The sequence below is a fragment of the Dendrobium catenatum genome, unplaced genomic scaffold (assembly GCF_001605985.2).
Source record: "Dendrobium catenatum unplaced genomic scaffold, ASM160598v2 fragScaff_scaffold_908, whole genome shotgun sequence".
NCBI lineage: Eukaryota > Viridiplantae > Streptophyta > Magnoliopsida > Asparagales > Orchidaceae > Dendrobium > Dendrobium catenatum.
The window spans coordinates 1,387,522-1,400,532 of NW_021319370.1; the positions used below are offsets into that span (position 1 = coordinate 1,387,522).

Below are 13,011 nucleotides of genomic sequence, written 5' to 3' on the forward strand. Positions count from 1 at the left end.
ACGGAAATGACTCCGATTTCAGCTTCCATTGGCGGCCACCTGTCCGTCCTCCTCCTTCCGCACCTCAGAAAAGCAGATTATCTCTTTCTCTCCTTTACCCTTTCTTTCATATTGCTAGTTCTTGGAGGTCCTCTTCTCAACTGGTAAGTAGGCTAAAAAATTGCTCTTTGGCACTAAAAAATTTTTTTCTGTATATTTCTCTATGATTTATTAATAAAGTTGGATCGCATTTAAATTTTTTTTTTTCTGTATATTTCTCTATGATTTATTAATAAAGTTGGATCGCATTTAAAAAGCTTCTCCCCTTTCTCACAAGTTGCAGTGCTTGATTTTCTTTTGCTGATGATTTACCTTTTCAGAAAAAAAAAAAAACTATTTCCTGTTGAGATTAGTGATTTTTTAAATTAAACACATGATTCGTTCAATTTGTAGGAGAGCTTGCTGTATGGAGTTGCATAAACGAGATTCAAAGTAACATATCAAGTATTACTGTTTATTCCTTTCAGTGAAATTACGAATTAGCTTCCTGAGCGCTTTACCGATGTTCTTTTGCTTTGTGTAGGTTATAATTTGGAGATCAGATTGTTGAGCTATATTTATCTATGGATGTTTGTTTCCTTCCAGTTATTTGTTCTGAAGATGAATGATTTCATTGATTCCCTATTTGTGATTAGCTTTTTTAGCTGCGCAAATAAAATTTGTGATCCATGCATTTAAATATATATGTTTTTGTTTTCTTTTGATGAGTTTGTAGTTCTTGATATGATTTCACTAGTTATGAATGATCTCTTAAAATTGAAGCATTGGCTTCATAAAGAGATTGTTTATTTGGTTCACTAATGAGTTTTATGGAAAGGCCTGCACTTAATTTTTAGCAGTGATAAAGAAATTGAAAATAACCTTGATTGGGCACGAATCTCGAATCATATTTAAATTGATAACTTCTAAAATTAAATTTAGGACCATTCAAACTCCGATTTCATTATATTTATAGTCAAACGGAACATCTTGACTTGACAAACTCAACAACACCAAAAATAGTCCAATTTGAGCCCGAATGAGTCTAAATCAAATATTTGAAGCATAATAAAAAACAATAAGATATTAATTGGATGACAAATAATATTCAAATTTAGCATCCTCATAGTTGAATCGAGTGGCTTGACAATGAATCCAATGAGACCAAGTTGCTTAATTCTAATTGCATTAAGGCACTTAAATGCTGGACGATTGTTTCATGATTAAGCGAATCAATGTGGACGTCTGATGGAATGTTCTGGGCTTTGGTTATATTTATGAGCCATGTCACTCTAAAAAATTTATAAATAGGCCTCCAATTGCTATATGGAGAGGGAGGAGCTTGGACTTTAGAGCTTAGGTTTAGGCTTGAGATTCAAATATGATCTAATGCAACTCACATCTGATTTGACGCAGCTCAGTTCGCCCAAGCCTTATATTTGTGCCAATCTGGTAGTTCTCGGCATTGGTCATTAGCTCTGGATTCACCACACTAGTAATGGTTTACTTCCCATAGTTTCAGGTAGCTTAAAGCTCTCTCAACTCCACCATGTTCCTTGTCTCTCTTTTAAATTGTTATTTGTCCATCGCCTTGTCGCTAACAACTATTGCATTTTTTCGTTTTCTCCTCATGGGTATACCATCAAGGACCTGAATAACAAGCATGTTCTTCTTCAATGTCCTATCCCTAATATGCTCTTTATAGTGTATATTAATGCATTCTCTTATGGAAAGACATCATTTGTAATCGATAATAAACAATATTTGAACCATTTTAACTAGGTTAGACCCTGTAGATTTTCCTTTTCCTAGATTTTCCATATAAAAACTCTTGTGTTTCTTATAATTCTTGTACTCTTCTCTTATCTATGTGTGTTGGGTCTTCACACGATACTAAAACATTAAACTTTCTAGCTCTTTACAATCACGAATGTTTTTGTACATAACAAGCATAATAATTCAAAGCCACCGAACCATTAAATCTTTTTATGTTTTTATTTATGGATATGACTTTTTTAGGCGTTTCACATTTAATTTTGGCTATCAAAACTTTATTCCTCTTTGCTGAAAACCATACATCTTTCCCCATTGTTGACCTTCACAGATAAACCCAAAAGAAACGAAAAAATAATACCTGTAAACTGTTGGATCCACGAATCCTGCCGTGAATCTGGCTGAAATCGGCGCCGAACGATTGCATCCCGTGATTCCTGCGTAAAACCTGCGACGATGGCCTCGATTTCGCTCCTTCTCGCGTCGTTAAATACCGACCCAAACGAAGCCACTCGCTGCTTCTTCCATTCGCTACTCCCTCTGCTCCCGTCGCTGCTCCACACACGAGAATCCCGATCTCCCCTCAATCCCGAGCCCAAGCAGCCACTCAAGAAGCTCCCCCTCCGACCGAATCCCTCCGATCTCCTTCCACTCGATCCCTCCTCCGACTTCTCTGCCCGACCAAGCCCAGCCAACTGAGAATCCCGCCGCCCCCTTTGCCCGATTTCCGATCCTCCGTCCAGAGAGAGAGAGAGAGAAAGAGAGGGAGAGAAACCGACTTACCTTGCTCCTCCAAAGCCCGATCTCCCTTGCTCTCTGCCCGATCTCCCTAGCTCCTTCCACGACCTCCCTTTCGGTCCAATTGGAGGTTATGACATTTTTGATCGGAAGCAAACAGCAGGAGTGACTTGCTGTGAAGGTAACTTGTGCCCTTTCAAGCACTTCTTCGGTTTGATCCCATAAATTAGAGGGGGTTGAAAGGGGAAACCGAGGATTTAAGCTGTTAGGAGATTAACTAAATCTCATTCAAATGAGATATAGCTTAAATCCCGTTCAATTCCTATATAAATTTATTTGAATTAATTTTAATTAACTTAATTTGATTATAATGAATTATTTTTAATTATATTTAATTATCATTAATTATAAATTAGATTTAATGATGATCAATTATATTTAATTATAATTATTGTTTATTAATCATAATTAATTAAATTTAATTATGATTAATTTTTAATTATAATTAATTATTAATTAATCAAGCATAATAATTCAAAGCCACCGAACCATTAAATCTTTTTATGTTTTTATTTATGGATATGACTTTTTTAGGCGTTTCACATTTAATTTTGGCTATCAACACTTTATTCCTCTTTGCTGAAAACCATACATCTTTCCCCATCTTACTTCGAAGGAAGATTTTAAAACTTAACGATGATTTCATTTTTTTTTTTTTGCTGTATGTCAACTCCAGGGTAATCTCTACTAGCAATTTGAAGAATGCAGAATTGTTGAAGTAAAGAATTTTACTCTTAAGTTGTTATTTCTGCATACTTTTGTTACTGAACAGTTTATTTTATTTAAAATGCATTATGCTTTTTTTTATTATTTTTATGATTTGTAAAAAAATGAGATATTTATTTGATATTTCTTTTGCCACCGCCTTAAATGGTTCATCTCTTTCGACATGGTAGAGCTGTATTTTTGCATAGTTTATAGACTGCACAATCCCTCATCGTCATCAATCAGTACTCTTAATGTCACTATTTAGGATCAGAATTCTGAAAAACTACTAAACCTAACTGGGTTAGTTAAAAGAGATTTTTATAAAATAAGTCTGCAGATTATGCTTTTTTTGTTGTGACAGTTCAGCTGCATCTGCTTCTTTTGCTTCAGGTTGGTCACTGGTGGTTACAATTACTAAATCAAAGCCAACAACTCAGTTATTAAAATGAGCAATATGAAGATAGGTGTAGAAGTTGTCAGCGCACATGACCTTGCTCCAAAAGATGGACAAGGCTCTGCTAATCCCTGCGTTGAGCTCAAATTCGACAATCAGAAGTTTCGAACAACCATCAAAGAGAAAGACCTGAATCCACAGTGGAATGAGCAATTTTACTTCAACATTTCTGATCCATCATCCCTCCCAAATCTATCCCTTGAGGCATATATCTATCACATAAACAGAAACACAAATTCAAAGACTTTAATTGGGAAGGTCCCAATTTCTGGCACCTCATTTGTCCCCCTCTCAGAAGCAACTGCGCTTCACTACCCGTTAGAGAAACCCCATATTTTTTCACGCACTAGAGGAGAGCTTTGCCTCAAAGTATTTCTCACTGAAAACCCTTCAACAAGTCCTTACAATCCCCTTCCAGATCTTGATCCCTTTCCATCTAATACTCTTCATGGTCAAGCATATCAGTCTGAACCTGAGATCTCAAGTCCAAATTCAACTTCAGCGCAATTTAAGGAAAAGAGAACAGCTTCCACGCATACCTTCAATCACCTCCCTAGAGAACAAACAGTTAATTTTGCAGCTAATGAGATGAGTTCAGGCGCTCCAAGAGATGTAAGAGTGTTGTCTTCGTCGTCGCAGCAGCCAATAGAATATCAGCTCAAAGAGACGAGCCCTTCTCTTGGAGGGGGACAAGTTCTTGGAGCCAACACATATAATCTTGTTGAGAAGGTTGAGTATCTGTTCGTGCGGGTGGCAAAGGCCCGAGAGTTGCCAAAGAAAAACATCACTGGAAGCATTGATCCTTATGTTGAAGTGAGGCTTGGCAACTACAAGGGAACTACTAAGCACTTTGATAATAATCAGAACCCAGAATGGGATGAAGTTTTTGCCTTCTCAAGGGAACTGATTCAATCATCATTCATCGAAGTGTTTGTCAAAGACAAAGATGTACTCAAGGATGACTTCATCGGTATGATTCGGTTTGATCTCCATGATATACCACGACGAACACCTCCTGATAGTCCACTTGCTCCAGAGTGGCACTGGCTTGCTGGCAAGAAGGGGGAGAAAATAAAAGGAGAGATAATGTTAGCAATCTGGTTTGGAACTCAAGCTGATGAATGTTTTCCAATTGCAGTAATTTCTGATGCAGTGGCACCTGGTGTTTTGTTTCCAAATTCAGAAATCAGATCAAAGGTTTATCATGCTCCAAGGCTATGGTATCTTCGAGTCGATATTATCGAAGCACAAGACATTATAACATCCGAAAAAAGCCGCATACCTGATGTGTTTGTTAAGTGTCAGCTTGGTAACCAAGTCTTGAAGACAAAGCCAATCCAGGCCGGGACAGTCAGCCCTGTCTGGAATGAGGATCACATATTTGTTGCTGCTGAGCCCTTTGATGAACCATTAATTCTCTCTGTACTTGATCGTGTTAATCCTAACAAAGAAGAATCAATTGGCCGAGTTCAGATACACCTTGGCTCAGTTGAAAAACGCATAGAAGATAGAGTCATTAACTCAAGATGGTATAGTCTTGAGAAGCATGGTGTAGCAGAAGAAGAGCATTCGAAGAAAGACAAGTTTTCAAGTAGAATTCATGTAAGAGTCTGCCTTGATGGAGGCTACCATGTCCTTGATGAGTCAACCTACTACAGCAGTGACCTCCGGCCATCTGCAAAACAGCTATGGAAACCTTCCATTGGGCTGCTTGAAGTTGGAATACTCAATGTAGAGGGGCTCCATCCAACGAAAACAAGAGATGGAAAAGGCACCTGTGACACTTACTGCGTAGCAAAGTATGGACAGAAATGGGTGAGAACTCGAACTATAATCAACAGTTTAAGTCCCAAATACAATGAACAGTACACATGGGAAGTCTATGACCATGCCACAATCCTCACTGTCGCCGTGTTCGACAATTGCCAGCTCGAGAAAGCCTCAGTTGGAATCAAAGATGCCAGAATCGGCAAGGTTCGAATTCGACTCTCCACGTTGGAAGCAGGAAGAGTGTACACTCATTCATATCCACTCCTCATCCTCCATAACTCTGGTTTGAAGAAGATGGGTGAGCTTCATCTTGCCGTTCGATTCTCATCCGCATCGATGCTGAACGCAATGCTCGTGTATTCGAAACCGATGCTGCCAAAGATGCACTATATCAGGCCACTTTCCATGACTCATATTGACTTGCTCCGTAATCAAGCTGTTCAGATTATAGCAGCAAGACTTAGTCGTATGGAACCACCATTAAGAAAAGAAATTATTGAGTACATGTCCGACGTTGAATCACATCTATGGAGTATGAGGAAGAGCAAGGCAAACTTCTTCCGTTTAGTGTCAGTCTTCTCAAGCTTTTTTACTATTGTAAAGTGGTTCAGTGATGTTTCCTGGTGGAAGAACCCGGTAACAACTGTCCTCGTACACATCCTACTGGTTATGCTTGTGTGCTTCCCAGAGCTTATACTTACCACAATCTTCCTCTATTTCTTCCTGATTGGGATATGGAACTATCGATACCGGCCACGACATCCTCCACATATGGACACCAGAATTTCATGTGCTGATACAGCACATCCTGATGAACTTGATGAGGAATTTGACACATTCCCAACAAGCAGGAGTTCTGATATAGTGAGGATGAGATATGACAGATTGAGGAGTGTGGCTGGGAGGATACAAACCGTGGTTGGAGACATTGCAACACAAGGGGAAAGAATGCAGGCGCTGCTAAGCTGGAGGGACCCTCGAGCAACTGTAATAGGATTGATTTTTTGTCTTGGGGCGGCCATGGCGCTCTATGTGATACCTTTCTCTGTGGTGGTTGTTGCTTGTGGTTTTTATATGATGAGGCATCCCAGATTCAGAAGTAAGCTTCCATCTGCACCTATAAATTTCTTTAGAAGATTGCCTGCAAGGACAGATTTGCTGTTGTGATTAGGAATGACTAAGACTTCGTTTGTGACAGCTTTTTTCCTGCTTCTTGGAGCAACTTTTTAATATAAAAATTAATTTTTTTATACTAAAAAGCTACTTCAAAAAGCAGTGAAAAAGCCGTCCCAAACGAAGTCTAAGGCATATGGTTATATCGTCAATTTTACTTTATTTGTGTCTTTTCGTTTGATGTTTGCCACTTTTTGGTGACTGTAGCTTATGAATTTGGTGTGTGCGCTTTGTTTGACATTACATGCATGATTTTGTGCACTGAAAAAATGGGAAATATTGTATGATGTAATTAGTCAAAGTTTTCTCCCACCAAATCTTGATAAGATAGAATTGAGATATCCTATTTGCATATATAGAAAGGTCTGAAATTTTGTTTTATTATTATTACTGGAGTCTTAAAAGAAAGGATTTGTCAAAGGAAGGAAGGAAGAAGTCTACAAGTAAATAGGGAGAAGAGGAAAGAAAGGGGGTGGGCAAGGATGTGATTAGCCATTGGAAGGAAAGTATGCAATGGCCTTGCTTGTTTTCTTCCTACTTCTTTGCTCCAATTTTAACTCCCATAGCAAGGTCTGTTCTTCTTGTGTATAATTTTTTTCTTTGATAAAGCATAGTAAGAGGATATATTTTTACAAATTGGTAGTTCTAAACCTTCTCTATATATCTGAAAAGAAATCTTCAATGAACCCTTTTTGAAGCATAATAGAAGCTGTCTCAAATAAAATTTTCAATGTATTTTTTTTTTCTGCTTCTTAAAGCAATTTTTTAGCACAAAGTTTTAATTTTTATACTAAAAAGCTGCTTTAAAAGTAGAAAGAAAGCCGTTCCAAATGAAGCCTAAGACATAGACATTAGATTCATGAGCATTTTTCATTTTTTTTTATATGCATCTCCAACAATCTTTATAGAAATAAAATTTAGATTTTTGAAAGAATCTGTTAATAGTGTGTTGACTTAAGAAATCAAATTCTAGCATTCCTTCACTCTGTTTCAGTTTGGGAGATATCCTGGTTAAGAATATTGGGAGAAAGAAAGGCTTAGGTGAAGATTATTAATATAACTTTGAAGCAAGTCTTAGCCTTATAAATATTTGTTTACTTATGCATTGGCTCAAGCTGGACTACTTGTTTATGACAAACTCTCCAATAAATTTTAACAAAATGGACTCTATTTATTTAACATGTATGAAGATATACTTATTAAATCATATTTAAGTAAATTTAGATTTTGTTTGGGATGATTTTTGTCATTAATTTTTTGCTATTTTTAAGAAATTTTTGTACTTAGAAGTCCCTGTAGAAATAAAAAGAAAATTGTTCCAAATGTAGGCTTAATTCTTTCAAATATTAATGTAATTGTTGATGATACAAATTAAGATGTATTACTATTGTATTCTTTATCCCTCTCTAAAGATACTGATTTTTAAGCTTAAGGGTTTAGGTGATGAAACATTAGCATGTACATTACTGGTTAAAGATGAGCTTCAAAGAAAAATTTCAACTTCAAGCCATGACAGGAGTATGTAAGGTAGTTACATACTTACATTAAATAGTAAAATATATTATAACAGAAGAGTGGTGATCAGTTTTGAACAGGGAGCATTGCAGTTAATCATTATAATTTATGATTTAATGGAGATAGGTTATTGTTATCACCGCCCCTCAAGTTGATGGGAGGTACAACCATCAACTTGTCTTGAAGATGAGCGAGTCTATGGGTATGCAATGATTTAGTGAATATGTCTGATATATGGTTAATGGTGGAAAATTGATGTACTGTAATATGTTAAGCTTGAACACAGTCCTGAATGAAATGATGATCGATCTCTATATGCTTTGTACATGAGTGAAAGATTGGGTTGGAAGTTATGGACGTTATGGAAATGCCGTCACAGAAAAGTGGTGTGGATTAAAGTGGTACATAAAAGTTAGGACGTAAACGTTGAACCCAAATGGAATCAGACGCTACAGCGGCAAGTGATCTGTACTCAGCTTTAGCAGACAAATTAGTGATAGTGGACTGCTTCTTGGCAGACCAGGAAATAAGTGCTTTGCCAAGGAAAAGACAAAAACCTGCAGTGGATTTTAGATCTTGGATATTGCCAGCCTAATCAGAGTCATAATATGTTGAAAGTGTAAGGCCGGTTCTTGGGAGAAGAAGTCTAAGATGTGCCGTGCCTTTGAGATGGCGTAGGATCCATTTCATTTGATGGAAATGACTGATTAATGGTTGATACATATGTTGACACAACTTATTAGCAACAAAGGCTATATCTGGTCAAGTATTGTTGAGATATTGAAGGGAACCTACTATCTACCGAAATATAGCAGGTTGATTGTAGGGGATTTGTAGCTGTTGATACTTCGGCCATTTAAATGTCAATGGAGTGGTAAGGGGTTTGCAAGAGGACATAACAGCGGTAACAATAATATCTTGAATGTAATTTTGCTAAGATAAGTGATAGCCAACTGAAGATTTGGAGGAATCAATGCCCAAAAATCATGAGAGAGCATCTAGATTATGTATTTGGATATGTTGCTAAGGTTGTCGTAAGATAGTGGAAATGAAAGTGGAATTATTGCCATAAATCAAGATGTCGTCAACATAAATTACCAGATAAACCCGTATGTTATTGTTGTGAAAAATGAAGGAGGGATTGGCTAAGCTTATGTGAAAACCTTTGGTGAGTACATAGGGAGATAATATGGAAAACCACTATCGTCAGGTTTGTTTAAGTCCATAAATGACTTTATGTAATATGCAAACATAATAAGGTTTTTATGGTTCTTGAAAACCTTGAGGTTCAATCATGGAAATAGTTTTTGTGAGATTGTCATGTAGGAAGACATTAATAACATTAAGTTATAGAATAGACCAACCAAAATGTAGTGCAATAGTAAGGAAGATTCGAATAGTAGGGAACCTTACAACAGGATTAAAAGTCTCATGATAATCAATGTCATATTCCTGTTTGAAACTTTGAGCTACTAAGCGAGCTTTGTAGTGTGTAATAGTGCTGTTAGTATGCCATTTAATTTAATAAATCCACTTACAATCACTGTCATGTTAATGTTGTGGTGGAGGAACTAAGGGCCAAGTTCCTTGTGATTGAAGAGCATAAAAATTCGGAGGACAAGGCATGAAACCAATGAGGAGGCTTGGCGGAAGAAGTATAAGATGTTGGAATAGATTGGACAGTATAGTGGAGATCGAGAATGGTGCGAGGTTTTACGGAGCCACTGTGGAGGCGAGTGGTTATAAGATGACATAGTGGTAAGGGAAGAGTAGAGGAAGAAGTAGATGTGGAGGAGGTGGGCGAGATAAGTGAAGAATAAGGAGTTGTTGATGAAGAGTTATGTGTGGAAGAAGTGCGTTGTAGCTGAAGGTTGAAAGGTATCAGAAGAAAGATCTTGTGGAGAATGTTGAGATAGTGGGATAATATGAGGAAAGGGAGGTAGATAGGGTGGTGGAGTTTTTGGAGAATCTGGAGTATGGATTGTAGGATGCGTGTCAGAAGTTTAATCAAATTGCGCATGTTTGGAGACAATGTTACATCTTTGAGCGAATTGAAACATTTGTATCCTTTTTGGCAAAGGGTATAGCCTAAGAAGGCGCAAGAGGCTGAGCGTAGAGCAATCTTATTGGATTCACATGGGCAGAGCTAAGTATATGTAGGTGGAGTTTTGTAGAGGAATTGATAAGCATGCCATTTTTTTGTGGAGTGTGAGGACAAGTATATTGATGATATATGACATATTTTGAGAGGAAGAGCATGAGTGTATTATTGAGAAACATTCATCCGACATCAGCGCGAAGAGTGCATAGAGGCTTACTAAAATGTTTTTCAATTAAGTTTTTGAGGTTAATGAATGTGTGAGCAACCTCTGGTTTATGCTTAACCGAAAATATTCATGTATAATGCGAGTAATCATCAATTAATATAAGAATAACAAAAAATCATCATGGGATACAATAGGGGAAGGATTCCAAACATATGCATGTATTAATTCAAGTGGAGAATGAGATAGATAAGTTGATTTAGTAAACGATAATATGTGATTCTTAACAAGAGCACATGAAGTACATAATTTGTAAGTAGATGAAAGACATAAAGCAAGAACATTTTTGATAACAACAAGAAGTGTAGTAGAGTTGGGATGTCCTAAGCGTCTATGCCACAACTGAGAAGAGGATGAAGAGACAACGAAAGCAGTAGTCGTAGTGATGTTGGATGTCTGTGGTAGGAAGGGGATCATATAGAGTCCATTATGACAGGGACCTTGGAGAAGTATGCAATTGGTCTTCCAATCCTTGACAAGAAAACCATTCTTGTTAAGCAAAACAAAGCATTTGTTATCATTAACGAGTTTAGAAATGGAGAGAAGTTTATGCGTGAGGTGTGGAACATGAAGTAGAAGATTAAGAGAAACCTTATGAGAGGGTGTAGTAAACCTTTGCTATAATGAAGGATTGGAAGAGGAGTACCATTGCCGATAAGAACCTGATCTGGACCGGAATAAGAGGTAGCATGCTGAAAAGCTTGTGGGCTGGGAGCAAGGTGAGCGTTTGCGCCACTGTCCAGATACCAGGGCGAAGTGAAGGAGTTCGCAGCGAATGCAACATTGGAATTTGTAGAGGATGGAGAGTGGTGAGGATTGGTGTGATGCCAAAAAGGGATGGAATAATGACCTGTTTTGCCGCAGATTCGACAATCACAAGAAAAGTGAGGTTGAAGGGTGCAGGATGGGGTATTCAGAATGTTGGATTTGTCGTGTCCTCAAGAGATGGAGAAATAGCCTCGACTTCATCCATAGGTGGAAGTAATGGCAAAATTGAGCTCCATCGTCGTTGAGAAATTAGTCACAACAAGAACTTTTATGGCATATGTGGCTTACCTCTTCACTACATATAAGAGAGTAAAGATCATCAAGGCTGATAGGGGTAAGTTTAGTTCTTATAGTTGTTTTGAAAGCTTGATAGGTTGTTGGTAGTCCATTTAGAATGTAGAGGATGACATCCTCTGCATCGATGGAGTCACCTGCAACATCAATGTTATCAACTAGCCTCTTAAAAGTGGAAAGATACTCAATCATAGGTTGATTTTGCATAGAGAAAAAATGCAGCTCATTCTTCAACTGAATCACCCTATATCGGTTTGTGGAATAAAATCGATGTTCAAGAGTGGACCATATCAAAGCACAAGTGTTTAGGTTAAGAATGTAAGGTAAAATGGAGGGTGAAATAATGGAAAACAAAGCAACATAGATATTTTGATCCTCCAATGGTTAGGAAGAGAAAAGAGGATTAAGGGTAAATTGATTTGCATCACACATAAGATGTTTATAAGGATATGGATTGCTACCATCCAAATGATCGGAAAATCCATTTGCAACGAAGAGCTTGAGATTTGCGATCTCCAAGTAGGGTAATTATCAGAGAGTAGCTAAATGTGAACCGCATTTTTAAAACAAGAAACTTGAGTACAAATGGAATACAGTCGTCGATGGGGGAGGAGAAGCGGGTGCTAAAGGTTGTGGGGTTGAGGGCGAAACAGATGAGTCCCCCATTGAAAGAAATAGATTGCGCCGAAAGAAATGGATCGGCGATTAATCAGTCTGCTCTGATATCATGTAGAAGCTCAAATGATGGATACTGTTGTATTCATCATTTGCTCAAGTCGTATAGAAAAACAATTGAAACAGCTATCATGTGTTGAAAATATTTTAATATATCCAAACAATGAATACAAATGAGTGTTTAGATCTGAAGCTACGATAGTTACATAAAATAAAAAAAAATATTATAGCAGATGCCTAGCAAAAGATTCTGACTAGGGAGCCCAAAGCAGCGGCTACAATTAATCATTCTAATTTATGATTTAATAAATATAGGTTATTTTTATCATTATTTGGGACAACTTCTTTATTACTTTCTAAATCAAGTTTTAGTATAATTTTTTTTAACTAATTTTTTTTTTAGCCATAAAGCTACTTTACAAAACAGTAAAAAAATTATCCCAAATAGAACATAAGTCTCATGATAAGTTCAATGACATAAATTTCTTTTATTATTAAAAAAATTCAGATTAAAAAACATTGTCATGGCATCGATGAGAAAGGACAAACATACAAATATAACCACAAATAAGAGAAATCAACAGATTTAAGTATAGTTATAAATGCTTTTGATTTTGAGATTCAGTGGAGGAAAATGTAACCACACTATACATCAATCAAATGATCCTCATCAAGCATCATTGAGATGAGAGAGATGAGTTCAAAGAGCACATGTTTGAAGTGCTTTTCTTCTTAAGAGGA

At 37.1% G+C, this 13,011-nt stretch overlaps 1 protein-coding gene across 5 annotated transcripts; it reads left to right on the top strand.

Moving 5' to 3' along the window:
* On the top strand, nucleotides 1–7,048 carry LOC110099768 (FT-interacting protein 3-like). 5 transcript variants are annotated; one of them, XM_020827031.2, is made up of 3 exons: nucleotides 47–143; nucleotides 433–483; nucleotides 3,688–7,048. In XM_020827031.2, exon 3 carries the CDS (start codon nucleotides 3,743–3,745, stop codon nucleotides 6,686–6,688), a length of 2,946 nt encoding a protein of 981 aa, XP_020682690.1. In that variant the 5' UTR covers nucleotides 47–143; nucleotides 433–483; nucleotides 3,688–3,742; the 3' UTR covers nucleotides 6,689–7,048. The 5 variants fall into 5 exon arrangements, with proteins under 5 accessions (XP_020682684.1, XP_020682690.1, XP_020682710.1 ...); XM_020827051.2 differs by having other exon boundaries at nucleotides 69–143; nucleotides 433–471; XM_020827025.2 differs by lacking the exon at nucleotides 433–483 and having other exon boundaries at nucleotides 1–143.
* The last annotated feature ends 5,963 nt before the right edge of the window (nucleotides 7,049–13,011 follow it).